We start from the raw sequence: 13,025 nt of genomic DNA, 5'->3' as shown, positions 1-13,025 counted from the left end.
TGTAAAGTTATATATAATCTCTGAACTTTGCTGTCAAGACAAAGACAAAACCTTGGCATGATACACCAGAAAGGGACATGATGTACGTAGAGCAAACACACCCACAGGTACAAGAAACTTTGCAGTAAGAATCCTTAAATTAGTTTAATAAATTAAATTAAAGCAACACGTAACCAGAAGTTTATTCACCTAGGACAGTAGGCATGCCTAAAGATAGATTAATTTAGATCAGGGGTGGGGAATCTTGATCCTGGAGGGCCATTGTCCTGCAGTTTATTTCCAACCCTAATTAAACACCTGAAGCTAATCAAGGTCTTCAGGATTACTAAAGTTACAGGCCGGTCTGGGAAGGTTTATTTCTCCTGTAAGGGTATTACTGTAACAGTGATAACTCTTTTCTGTTGTAATGGACATGACACCACACATGCTGTCGATAGACCTGCAGCTTTCCTTCAAACATGGATGGGTTCCTGTCCAGAGGTCACTGGTCCCGGTGAATGTCATCGCCGGGCCGTGACGAGATTTGAGAAACGGCTTTGGTGGTTGATGTTTTTGTCAGCATGAGTCTAAACTGCATCCTTCCTCTGTGCAGGTGCGCTGCATGTTAAACATATGGGGTGTGATGCTCTTCATTCGAATGACATGGATCGTGGGCCAGGCTGGAATTGGTAGGTTTGACTTTGGTCGGCCGTGTGAATTAGCACTTCAATTCACAAGCAAACTCTTGTGTTTTCCATCGAGCTGCAGTCATTTCTCATGCACATGCTGAATGTTGCTGTGAGGCGCTATGAGCGGTCTGCTGTCATTTTACTGACACCGTACCAAAGAACACTGGAAATATACTGAATATGAAGCCGGACGCAAACAGCTAGTGTTTAGTGCTATTTTTGATTAAAGATGAGTCGGTAGAGATGTTCACTGTCATTTCACATTTTTATTTCCACAGCGTACTCCTGCATCATTGTTATTATGGCAACTGTTGTGACTACCATCACGGGCTGCTCGACTTCTGCAATCGCAACCAATGGCTTTGTACGAGGAGGTAATTTATAAAAAAAATGAAATGTGCATTTACACTGCGCAAATTTAAATAATAGATAATTCAGTTATACCACAGGGACCCTTTGAATGGATTTTTGTTTGGATTAAGTTATTCACCATGTGCAAAATAATATATTTTTTTTTTGGTGTGTGTATAGCCTATACATTTTAATCTTCATTTTGAGCTCCAGTCCTTCTTTATCAGATACCCCTACGACCAGGAACACCATTTAATCTATCATGACACAATGTGAATTTAATGCTTATATTTCTGTAAACATCCAAATATTGATAATCTATAATTTACTAATTATTTACCCAAATTATAAGAGGGTTGACATGTTAAGCTCATCTTTGGAAAGATGACTCTTCTTCGGACATAACATCACAAAAATGATGGAAAAGAGGAGACTTTTTCTTGTCCTTGCAATGTTCACATTTTGTTGTTTGAAGTCTGGAATAGTATGTTCAATAAAAGATGGTTATGATTTTCAGTAAAGCAGTCTGCAGAGGAAGCATCAGCTTGGCATGCTACGAATATGCCTGGCCTACAGAAAAGTGCAGTTTATGTTTAATCTATCTAATATTGTGTTGTTCATACTATAAAATAGAGATGGTAGAAAATATTCTCTCTCTAATGATTCTGGATTGATTCTGAGCTTAGTTATTAATCACAGATGCACAATGGCACTGCGTGTGCTGCTTTTCCCCCAGTTTCACTGACAAGGCTTAAGATAGTCCCAGACTAAAATAAATATTTGAGCTGTCTTAACTGAAAGCAACTTGCACTGACATGTGCCGTTGTTTTGTCTCAAGATGCACACCATTAATGTTTTTTTTCTAAGACACGTTTATAAAAGCTACTTAGCTGTCCCAATTAAACAAAGACCTAATCCTGGCTTAATCTAAGTTTAATCTAATAATATATTATTCGAGGTGCCTAAAGATTCCCACCCCTACGATGATTTATTGCTTTTCTTTGTTGAATAATATAGAAGATAAAGAGCTTAAAAAATAATTGCATATTAAATCGCAATCGATATTGGTAAAAATAATGGCAATTACATTATTTTCCAAAATCGTTCAGGCCTACTATGTACCCTGCTGAAAAATCCAGCATTGCAAAACATACCTTATTTTTTGTATGCTGGGACCTGCATTGGATGCTGGATGCTGGTTTGCTGGTCCCAGCATAGGAAGCAGGAGTGCTGGTGGACCAGCTACAACCAGCTCAGTTTTGCTTGAGAACAGCTTGACTATGCTGGTTACAGTGTACATTCCTAAACAGTGGGTTAACATCCTTAATTGCATATTTGTGGTGTCACTGATTGGACGAACGCAGAATGCAATATGCTTACGTAAAGGCTCTAGCATTGCTCCGGAGCAGGGTTTCATAACCCCAGGTAAAAAGTGGTGCTAACCCCACTTCTAAATTAGAGGGGTGCAATGTTCCCTTATCTGTGGTTAAAAGCAGGGTTTAGAACGACGATAACCTGGGGTCACGTGCAATGTGAAAAGTCCTTTATTGTTCCTCGGGTCTTCAGAGCTGAGTTTTTATCATTTTGGTGGTCTTTTTGTGAACTCCTGGCTAATTGTCTCTAATGTAATTATTTTCACTAAGACTCCTTCACTAAGTCTGAGTGCATGAGTGTGATGACACATCTAACCGTTCTGGCTTTAAAGTAACGACAGAAGAAAGTGCAGTAAGGTACACGGCAAAATGCTTCCAATTCTCACAGCATGTGGGGAAATTCAATAGTGTTTTGAGATCTCAGTGTTTTTCTGTCAGGTGATCAAGCAGTTCATTGGCAGTCTGGAAGTCAGAAATGGATAGTCGACCCACTCTGTAGGCCTCCATCTGAGAGACAGGGTTGATGGAACTAGATAACATTTTTGTTTCAGTGTGTAAGTGAAATCAATGTTTTTTCAAGAGCACCTCAGGCATTAGTTATTAACTCAGTCATGGGAGGGTGTGTATTTGTAGGATTGGGTTTGTTTGAGATGCTCATGGATATTTAGCTGTTACTGTCACTCATAGATATTTAGCTGTCACATTTTCCCACACTCACAGGACATAATATTTACTTTTTGACATATTTCCTTTTTCAGCATTGTATGCAGGTTTTTCTAATTTTGTGTATGTGCTAATGCTCTCTGCCACTGAGGTGAGTAGCCGTTAATCTGAGATTAGGCCTAATCATCCCTGGTATTCTAGTAATTTATTAAACACCCTCCCCCCCCACACACTTTCATAAATAAGATCTTACAGTTTTTTTCAATTTCTAACAAGCATTTAGCAATACTTAAAGTACTTTTTCTAAACTCTTAACACGGCAACACACATACATCACACAATTAGCCAAATAGTTAATTTTCTGCCCAAAACCATATTTTGTTATATAAACACAAACTCTACATTTAAAAATGCTAAAAACCTTTTTCAACACATACTAACTCTATCAAAACACAACAAACCTGATTCAAAATCGAGTCGTTCTGTCAAAACATAACACTAGTTTTCTATCCTCCATGAACAAATAGTCAATCATAGTGCAATGACTGTCAAAATACTAAGTTGATGGCATTATGGAAACTGAATTACTTGTCATGTTTCAGTTCTACCTGGAGAAAACATGAAATCCATTGTTTTTATAATTCAGTTTCCTTTTACTGCAGTAATAGTATAATGCATGCAAGCCATTCTACATTTTTGGTTGATTGTTGAATGTGTGCATTCTTGGCAAAAGAAGTGAGTCATTATTTTATAGAATGTGCAGTAGAAAAAGAGAAGAAGAAAGTAACAGAATTGCTCAGGGCAGCTACTGGTCAAATGGGTCCCCTATGCAAGACTTCAGTTGGCCCCTTGGTTGAACTCTCTTTCTGGGGCTGGGTGTGTGGTGTTGACGGTGCCCTCATAGAGGGTGGGATGGTGTCCCCTTGGTAGCTAGTGCCCTACGCAGACCACATATTCTGCACCTATGGAACAGTGATAGTGAAATTATTGTAGTAAAAGCTTTACTTGAAGCTTGTACTGAAATGAAAACATGAAATTGCTGCCATTGATCAACAACAAATCCAACATACATGGCCTTTGGTTACTGTTGAAGCTTTTTTTCTGCCACAGAATACAAAAAGTATAAAAGGTAATTGTGACTTTTTATCTCACAATTCAATTCAATTTTTTTTTTTTTTTTTTTTGCAATTATGAATTTACATCTCACAATTCTGTTCAATTTCCTCAGAATTGTGACATATAAACTATAGGAATTGAGTTTAAAAAGTCAGAATTGTGAGATAAAAAGACATAATTACCTTTTTTTATTTTCTATTCATGGCAGAAATAAGCTTTCATAGGTTCCACGTGTAAGTGAAAAAAACAGAGATGCACAATCCAGCACACATTCTTCCTCCTCTCCCATACCTCTTCTTCTCCCTTGTCCTGATCCAACTTCTCCTTTCCTCCTTCATCTATTCCTCTCCCTTACCCAGATATTATTTTCTCTCTGCTGCTCTGTGTTGTTTTTCATCCACACTGAACAAATCTGATTCAAAGAGTCCCTATTTTACTGTGTATGTCCATGTAATGGAAAGAAGCTCAAACCCTGACTATGCTTCCAACTGAGACTGGAATCTGCTATTTCTCAATATTTCAGTGATCTGCTAATTAAAAATGCCTATCAATTGTTTCAGTATTTGTCTTGTATATTTTTTCAATACTTTTGAGCTGCTGTTGTTGCAAACGTATAGGTTTTATACTATATTTAATGATTGGAACATTGGGTCTTCATTTCTGACTTGCTGTGTTTAAGCATTTGCAAATAAGATGAGAAAGATCCATGATTTTGGTATGGGGTAAGCTTATATGAAAAGAAAACTTTTAAGAAATGTGTTAATTGATTGCATTTTGTGTGAAAATGACATTGTGTTAATGGTATGGTCACAACAGACGGATGTTCTGCTAAATGTGTTTAGAGATTTGAAAATGTGACTACAGAATGGACAAAAGTATGTTAGCAATTGAAAAAAAAAACTGTAAACGCTCACTCAAGTCTTTACTCATACTCAATCTGTGCTTTTTCATAGGGGTGGGAATCTTTTGGAATCTCACAATTCGATTACAATTGATTCTTGGGGTTATGATTCAATTTAAAAATTGATTCTCAATTCACTATGTGCATAGATTTGATTTTAGATTTGATTCTAATCTATAAAAATATATGAAAAAAAAAACTGTTGCCCCCAGTTGATTTTATATTAAATACAACTCATCTGTTATGAAACTCACAAGTAATTAAACTTTAATTAAAGTTTTGTTGAATTATTATTTTTCAATCTCATGTTATTGTTTTACTTCAAGCAATTTATAATGCCTACATCTTTTTTTTATATTGAACTATTTTATTCATAATAAATTACATTTCCTGCCTTTTAATTTTTAGGGTATTGGTAATACTAGTTTTATTTTTTATATTTGTTTCCCTGGTACCATATATGTTTATTATATTACGTTTTTAAGGGGCTTGTTTTGCTTTTTTCTGTGATATCTGGCAACCCTTCACCTGGACTTTAATGAAGAGAGGGAAGAGTTCAGAAGTGAATAGAAGGAGAGCAGCAGTATGCAAACTGAACAGAAGCTACTGTTAGTGGAGTTATTTAATAAGGTAGTTTAAATTATACACGGCTTGTAACTGCATTTTTATTTTAGCCAGTGGAGACTGAGATGTCGCCATTGCTCAGCCTTTCATATTCGCCTCTCACGGCGTGAGCACTCGCGTGTCTTTTGCATCATAAAATGACCGAACACTAATTGGAACCAGATGATAATCATATATTTTAGAGTTATACATTATTTAAGGCTGTTTTCTATTTGTTAAAATATTGATATAGAAGCTGTTGCTGTCCAGTAAGTTTCATTCATAATGTGTCCCCGCTCTCTCTCTCTCTCTCTCTCTCTCTCTCTCGCTCTCTCTCGCTCTCTCGCTCTCTCGCTCTCTCTCGCTCTCGCTCTCTCGCTCTCTCTCGCTCTCTCTCGCTCTCTCTCGCTCTCTCTCGCTCTCTCTCGCTCTCGCTCTCTCTCTCTCTCGCTCTCTCTCGCTCTCTCTCGCTCTCGCTCTCGCTCTCTCTCCCGCTCTCTCTCTCTCTCTCTCTCTCTCTCTCATAGCTGAGGGTACTACTATTATTGGTAACTGAACCCATTATGATCCTATCTATAGGGATACCTCAGAGTTTGGTTCTGGGTCTCCTCCCCTTCTCAGTTTATACTACATCACAATGATTTGATCTATCACTGCTACGTTGACAACACGCAAAGCTCTACTTTCCTTTCCTGCTTGCCAGTAGTATAATTAGCCTGAATTACTCAAATGTTTTATTCAGAATATCAGAATACTCTTAGATACAGTTGTCATGAAGAAAAAAACACAAGGGGAGTGCTAGAATTAGACAATTGTGGAAGTCTGTGTAGCATTTGTCTGAGTTTTGGGGGCACAGATTGTAGGCAAAGTTGCCAAATGATTCTGGATAAAATAAAATAAATAATTAAATAAGCAATTTATGTTGGGCCTAGCACTGAACTTGATGACTTTGTGCAAGTGTTTATGTGCACCTATTCATGAAAATTCTCCTAATGTAAAGGATAACCAATTAGTCAGCACTGAATTGTGTCTTCTGAAAGTTGATCTGTTTTAATTTTTTTTTTCAGGTGGAGCATATTACTTAATATCTCGAAGTTTGGGCCCAGAGTTTGGAGGCTCAATTGGTCTGATTTTTGCCTTTGCCAATGCTGTGGCCGTAGCCATGTACGTCGTGGGCTTTGCGGAAACTGTTGTTGAGCTACTCCTAGTAAGAAATACAATTATATTCTGTCTCATATTGCTCATAATTTATTGTTTTAATATGATGGTGTATAGCATGGTAGATAAAATAATCATATGTGTTTGTGTCTTTAGAATTCTGGAGCGCTCATGTTTGATCAAATTAATGATGTCAGAATCATTGGAACCATTACGGTCATCCTGCTTCTCGGCATTTCAGTGGCTGGAATGGAATGGGAGGCCAAGGCAGGAAATTTATTGTGTATTAAGTTTTCTTTGTTCATTAGCTAGTGCTGACCTTTTGAATTCATGATTTGTCAACATGATTTTGTTTCATAGGCTCAGATTTTCCTCTTGGTCATTTTGATCACTGCCATTTTCAATTACTTTATTGGGTCCTTCATCCCTGTTGAGTCCAAGGAGAAATTTGGCTTCTTCAGCTATGACAGTAAGAATACGCTCTTAAATTCATCTAGACCAGTAGTTCTCAACTGGTTTGTCGTGGCTCTGTTCTGATGGCTTAGAGACAGCAGGAAGAAAGTGATGCTGCATGAGATTTGTTTGTTTTTCTCTTTCTCTATTCATCATTCACATTGTTTTTATATAATGTAACCACATAATTATCTAACCTTTTTAGCTGGCATCTTGGCGGATAACTTTGGCCCAGACTTTCGAGGAGAAACATTTTTCTCAGTTTTTTCCATCTTCTTCCCGGCGGCCACAGGCATTTTGGCTGGTGCCAACATCTCAGGAGATCTAGCAGTGAGTGTTGCCATTCATGTCCTCACCACTTATTTATTGTTCGTCAACATACACAGTTCATCACTGACAAGGATCACTGTAAATGTTTAATTTCTCTAAGGACCCTCAAATGGCCATCCCAAAAGGAACACTTTTAGCTATTCTCATAACGGGCCTTGTGTACATTGGTGTGGCCATTTCTGCAGGTAAACACTGTTAGCAATATATATCATATGAAGTACTACTGTATCAGTTTTTTTTTCTGATATATTAATTGATTTGTTGAAAGGTGCTTGCATCGTGCGGGATGCTACAGGTATTGAGAGCAACATTACTCTCAGTGGTATTGTAAACTGCACTGATGCGGCCTGTAAGTTCGGCTATGACTTCACTTCCTGCAGACCTACGGTTGAGGGAGAAAAGTCTTCCTGCAAGTTTGGCCTTCACAATGATTTCCAGGTACATCATCAACAGTAGACATGGCCTTTTTCTACATTATCACTCTGTTCCAAATGCTAGTGATTTCCCAGAGTAGCATTTTGAGGCCTTGTAGCTGTACTGATGTTGCAAAGTCTGTTCCACACGTTAGACATCGGACTTTGGCCAAAATTAGTGCTATATGTGTTAGCGCTAAAAATAACTGATAGGGTTCTATTTCAGTAAGGACATAAACTACATTTGAGACTCAACACAATGGGTCTCATTCATGAAACAAGAGCAGAACGAATTTTTGTGTAAATCGTGTGTAAAGTGGTTCTGGCGTAAATTTTCGGATTCATTAAAATGTTCATATTTTCCAAATGTTAGTTGGTACAAAAGAAAGATACACCTGCTCCCAGTCACGCGTAAATAGTGCGTTTAACATCCGAACGTTTTGCTCATTAATAAGGCTGCATTTTAATTCACCTTAATAAGGTACATATTTACAGCATTTTGAAAAAAATATTATATATAGTAATCAAATACGTTTTTTCTTTTTACTTTTGTTGTGAGAGCCAGTAATAAGCTGCGTTCACGTCACCTTGTATTTACCGCTATCTTGAAATGACGTTATATTCGGAGCTGTTCACGTCTTTTTGGTCCTTGGACTGGAAATTATGTGTTTCCATGGCACCACTATCAATGCCTAATAAATCAATCTACAGCGGTCAGGTGGTATAGTGGCCACATGTTACATGTGGGAGCTTTCAGAAAACTCCCAGCTTACAAACTGTAATTACGAACTCTACGAGGACGTGAACGCTTTTTACAAGCTAGAATCTTGTAACTACAGGAATTACGAGGCCGCGTGAACGCACCTATAGCATCTGCAAACGGAGCACTTTAATCAAATAATGAATTGATTTCAATAGGGCTGGGTAAACTATGGAACTTGTTTCCTATAAAATGGCCAAAATCCTTCATTTGGTGTCATAAAATGATGCCCATATATAGTTGTCAGTCGGATTTAATGGGCGGGATTTATGGTAATTGAGAATGAACGTGCACGCGCGTCCCATTTACGACTGATTGGAATTCATTAACACACACACACATTTCACTATCACTTCTGACGTTTACGAAGTATTTGTGAATCAGGAGGAGAGTTTTCGGGAAAGTCTGTTTACGTGCAAATCACTCACATATTTACTCGTATATTTACGAATGTTTCATGAATGAGACCCATTAAGATTTGGAACAGAAAGACACTGAAAGGATTGTGAATTAAGGATTGGTGACTGAATGTCTTGTGCTGTAGGTCATGAGTGTGGTGTCGGGCTTCAGTCCCCTCATCACAGCAGGGATCTTCTCTGCGACCCTCTCCTCTGCCTTGGCGTCTCTCGTCAGTGCCCCAAAAGTGTTCCAGGTGAGTGTCTTATCTGCTGCTTCATGTTAGAAGTCTATCTTGACTTAACAGTAGTGTGTATGTGTTAGCATAAGTATAAGTACAGTTGAGTGTGGTTTCACTCCAGCGCTTGAATGAGCTCAGTAATGTTGGAACTTGTCTTGCTGATTTGATAGATTTTTCTATTTCCCTCAGGCTTTATGCAAAGACAATATCTATCCTGGAATCACTGTTTTTGGGAAGGGCTACGGCAAGAACAACGAGCCCTTGCGAGGATATTTACTCACCTTTGCCATTGCCTTGGCCTTCATTCTCATTGGTAGGCAGAAATCAACTAATCAAATTGTTTTATTCATCAAAGATGATGTCACCTCACTCTGAAATGTGCATGTTTTTCATTTCTCCAGCGGAGCTGAACGTCATCGCCCCAATCATTTCCAATTTCTTCCTGGCATCATACGCTCTCATCAACTTCTCTGTGTTTCACGCGTCACTGGCTAATTCCCCCGGTAAGACATTCTTCCATTTGTACGAGTTGGAAAACTGAACCGGTTGAGTTATGAATTGATGTTGTAGACATGCTGGATCATGTCTCCACAGACACCAGAGTGTTCAAATATCATTAGTGTCAGTATATTACAGCCTCTAACACATGTGAGGAATTTTGCTTGGGTTTGTTACGTGCAGAGTAGATTTTAATATGTCATTTTCCATGAATGAGTTAAGGAAGGGGACTTGAAACTTGTTATTTCAATAAAGGGTCAGTGAAATTAGGTGCATAAAGGCCCTTACCTTTTCATAATCACTACAGACCAGTGGTAGTTCGAAGGTGTTAAACAGCCGGAGATAATTTTTCTGGTTTCTGCTTTGGCAAGAACTTTGTTTTGGCCTGACTTTTTTAAAATGTCACACCAGTTTCAGTTTGTTCTTTGATTTTGCTATAACTGTATATTGGCTTTAACATTCAAATGTTGATCGACCTCAGAAACTCAATGTTTTTTTTAATATATATTAGCATATATTTGTCATGTCTATAAAACCTTGATTTATGTGATTTATCATTATTTGCAATAAATGTTAAATAACTGCATGAATGAAGTGCTAGGTAAAATGAGTTTTTAGATTTAGCCATAGTTAGATCTAATGTGACCATATCCAAAAGATTAACCGTAATTAACTTTAGCAGAAGGGTAAAACGATTGAGCTGGATAAATGCAGTCACTACCACAATTTGTAACAATGGAGAAAATGCAGTGATACGGTCTTTTCATCAGGGGCTTCTCACAGTGTTTAAAAAACATTGCAAAGTTCCTATGTAAGGAGATGTTTTTGTTGTACTGTAGAGTTTTCATTCTTACAGGTGTTACTCAACTTTTACATCTGAATGAAAATGAAAGTCTTAATTTCTGAATGGCATCATGTAATTAACTGTATTTCTTGTTTTTGAGGATATAATTTTACACATTTCTTTATTCTTTGTGTAAAGAGGTTTGTTTTTCCCTCAATACCAAAGCTCTAGAAGACCAACAGGTAGATATCTTCACTTCTGACACTTTATATAGTCTCTGCACACAATTGCATGAACATAAAGGGTACGTGTAGATTTCCCACGACACATTTCACAGATGCCATTTAAAACTCTTCTGTACCCTTTATTTCATGTAGTTTCTGTAGCATTACAAGGTAATCGTGACTCCACTAAATCCCATTACTCTAGTATGTGTCCTGTGTTCAAGAAACCTTCCTAGTTATGGTAACCGCTCATATACGTATCCTAACTGGTGCTAACTTCATTTAATCAATTCTGTTTTCATGCTTTTATAAAACTGTGACTTTTCAACTGTATAAACTGTTATGTCTTGACATGACTGATTTGTGTTGTAAAGACTCATAGAACATTGAAAAGCTTTGACACTGTTAACAACCTCGTATGAAATGTCTTGAACAGATCCCATGTCCTCGTGGGCATGAGGACAGCCGGCAGATTCTGGACACTGTTCAGAGATACACGCCGTCCCTTCCCCACTTTCACTAGCAGCTCTCAGTTGTCCTATCACACACCCATGTGCCATTGTTTGTGTCCCATACTGTTACCTAATGTAGCAGAATGGCACAGTTAGCACATTCGTACCACAAAGAACTATTGTTGGTTTTAGCCCAACTATTCGTTCCAATATGTTGGCTCCAGTTGATGGTTATAATAAGGGTATTTTGACCTTTTACCATGTTGCCAAATCCTAACCCATACTACTGGAGGTACCCTGTCTTTTGACTGGAGGTCTCTAAGTGTATGTTTGTTGGACAGGATGGAGGCCGAGTTTCAAGTACTACAACATGTGGGTGTCTCTTGCTGGGGCAAGCCTATGTTGTGTCGTCATGTTTATCATCAACTGGTGGGCGGCCCTCTTGACCAACGTCATTGTCTTATCCCTCTACATCTATGTCAGCTACAAGAAACCAGGTAAACATATTCAAGCATCAGTCATATTTTCTCCAGCACAGAAATATTCTAACTAATGCTTCCACTGGTTAATGGGGTTTTTGTTTTGTGAAATTGGCTCTTTATGAAATTACTTCGGTCTTACAGATGTGAACTGGGGTTCGTCCACTCAAGCTCTAACATATCATCAGGCCCTGACACACAGTTTACAGCTGTGCGGAGTAGCTGACCACATCAAAACCTACAGGTAATAGAGCCTCTGTGTGTGTCTGTGTGCTTAATGTTTGTTCAACCTGTAATTACTCAAAATCTTTATAAATCACTTATTTCTATAATGTTTCAGATGATTTTTTTCCCCCTTTGATTTAGTTTCCTACTGGAAGGCTTGTTCAAATGGTCTTGACTTGTTTATGTGCTGGATGCATTCATTATCACACTGAATGTATTTGGGGCTTTTGGTGCTTTAAGGCTGGAATAAACTACATGACTTTTAAAGTCTGAAGAGATTTTAAAACTCTATTCATCGTGCACTTGCTGACTTTGGTTACAAATGAAAAATTGGGCTTCATACACTAAACCAGTGCTTCACAAACCTGTCCTGGGACTCCCACCACTGCACTTTTTTGATGTCTCCCTTATCTAACACACACTTGATTTAACCAGCTCATTAGTAGAAATTGATTTGAAATCAATTTTTGTGTAAATGTAATTTTTTATTTTTTTTTACCAACATTTTCCACTTCTAATACTATTACTATTGTAGTAATTAAATATTTGCTTAGTTTTCAATATCCCAGGACAGGTTTGAGAAGCACTGAACTAAACGAGTCACACCCAACCAGAATTTAGGGTCATGTTCTGAACATAACAAACTCATGCTCAGTATTCCAAGGAGATGCATGATAAGATCCATGTGCTTATGCTCCATGTCTTCTTGAACATCATCTCTAGAGCTTATCATCTGATTTAATGTACTTTGTAATCATTATCATTATGAAGCAGTAATGATAAATATAATAAAGTTTATAGCAAAAAAAAGAACCGTTTCTAAAACTATTTCAAATAAATTTTGCTGTGTACCGCTTAATTCCATCCAGAGGCTGGCTGTGACCTACCAAATGGTTTTACGCATCAATGAACTGAGCTGAATACTAGTTTGATAGCA

The 13,025-nt window shown here is 37.8% G+C and overlaps 1 protein-coding gene across 2 annotated transcripts in view; it reads left to right on the top strand.

Annotated features, from left to right (window-relative positions):
* Window positions 1–13,025, top strand: part of slc12a2 (solute carrier family 12 member 2) — a 91,139-nt gene that overhangs the window by 60,261 nt on the left and 17,853 nt on the right. For both annotated transcript variants that reach the window (XM_067398448.1, XM_067398449.1), the window contains exons 3-15: window positions 593–668; window positions 947–1,042; window positions 6,743–6,882; window positions 6,990–7,100; window positions 7,194–7,302; window positions 7,492–7,616; window positions 7,717–7,801; window positions 7,885–8,054; window positions 9,334–9,441; window positions 9,616–9,739; window positions 9,828–9,929; window positions 11,726–11,881; window positions 12,008–12,107. In XM_067398448.1, the coding sequence (XP_067254549.1) occupies window positions 593–668; window positions 947–1,042; window positions 6,743–6,882; window positions 6,990–7,100; window positions 7,194–7,302; window positions 7,492–7,616; window positions 7,717–7,801; window positions 7,885–8,054; window positions 9,334–9,441; window positions 9,616–9,739; window positions 9,828–9,929; window positions 11,726–11,881; window positions 12,008–12,107 (1,502 nt within the window). The remainder of the gene's footprint in view (window positions 1–592; window positions 669–946; window positions 1,043–6,742; window positions 6,883–6,989; window positions 7,101–7,193; window positions 7,303–7,491; window positions 7,617–7,716; window positions 7,802–7,884; window positions 8,055–9,333; window positions 9,442–9,615; window positions 9,740–9,827; window positions 9,930–11,725; window positions 11,882–12,007; window positions 12,108–13,025) is intronic.

This window comes from Chanodichthys erythropterus, chromosome 10 (genome assembly GCF_024489055.1).
Source record: "Chanodichthys erythropterus isolate Z2021 chromosome 10, ASM2448905v1, whole genome shotgun sequence".
In the NCBI taxonomy this organism is placed as follows: Eukaryota; Metazoa; Chordata; class Actinopteri; order Cypriniformes; family Xenocyprididae; genus Chanodichthys; species Chanodichthys erythropterus.
The sequence above is the reverse complement of the archived record's forward strand: the minus strand, read 5'-3'. Positions and strand labels throughout refer to the sequence as shown.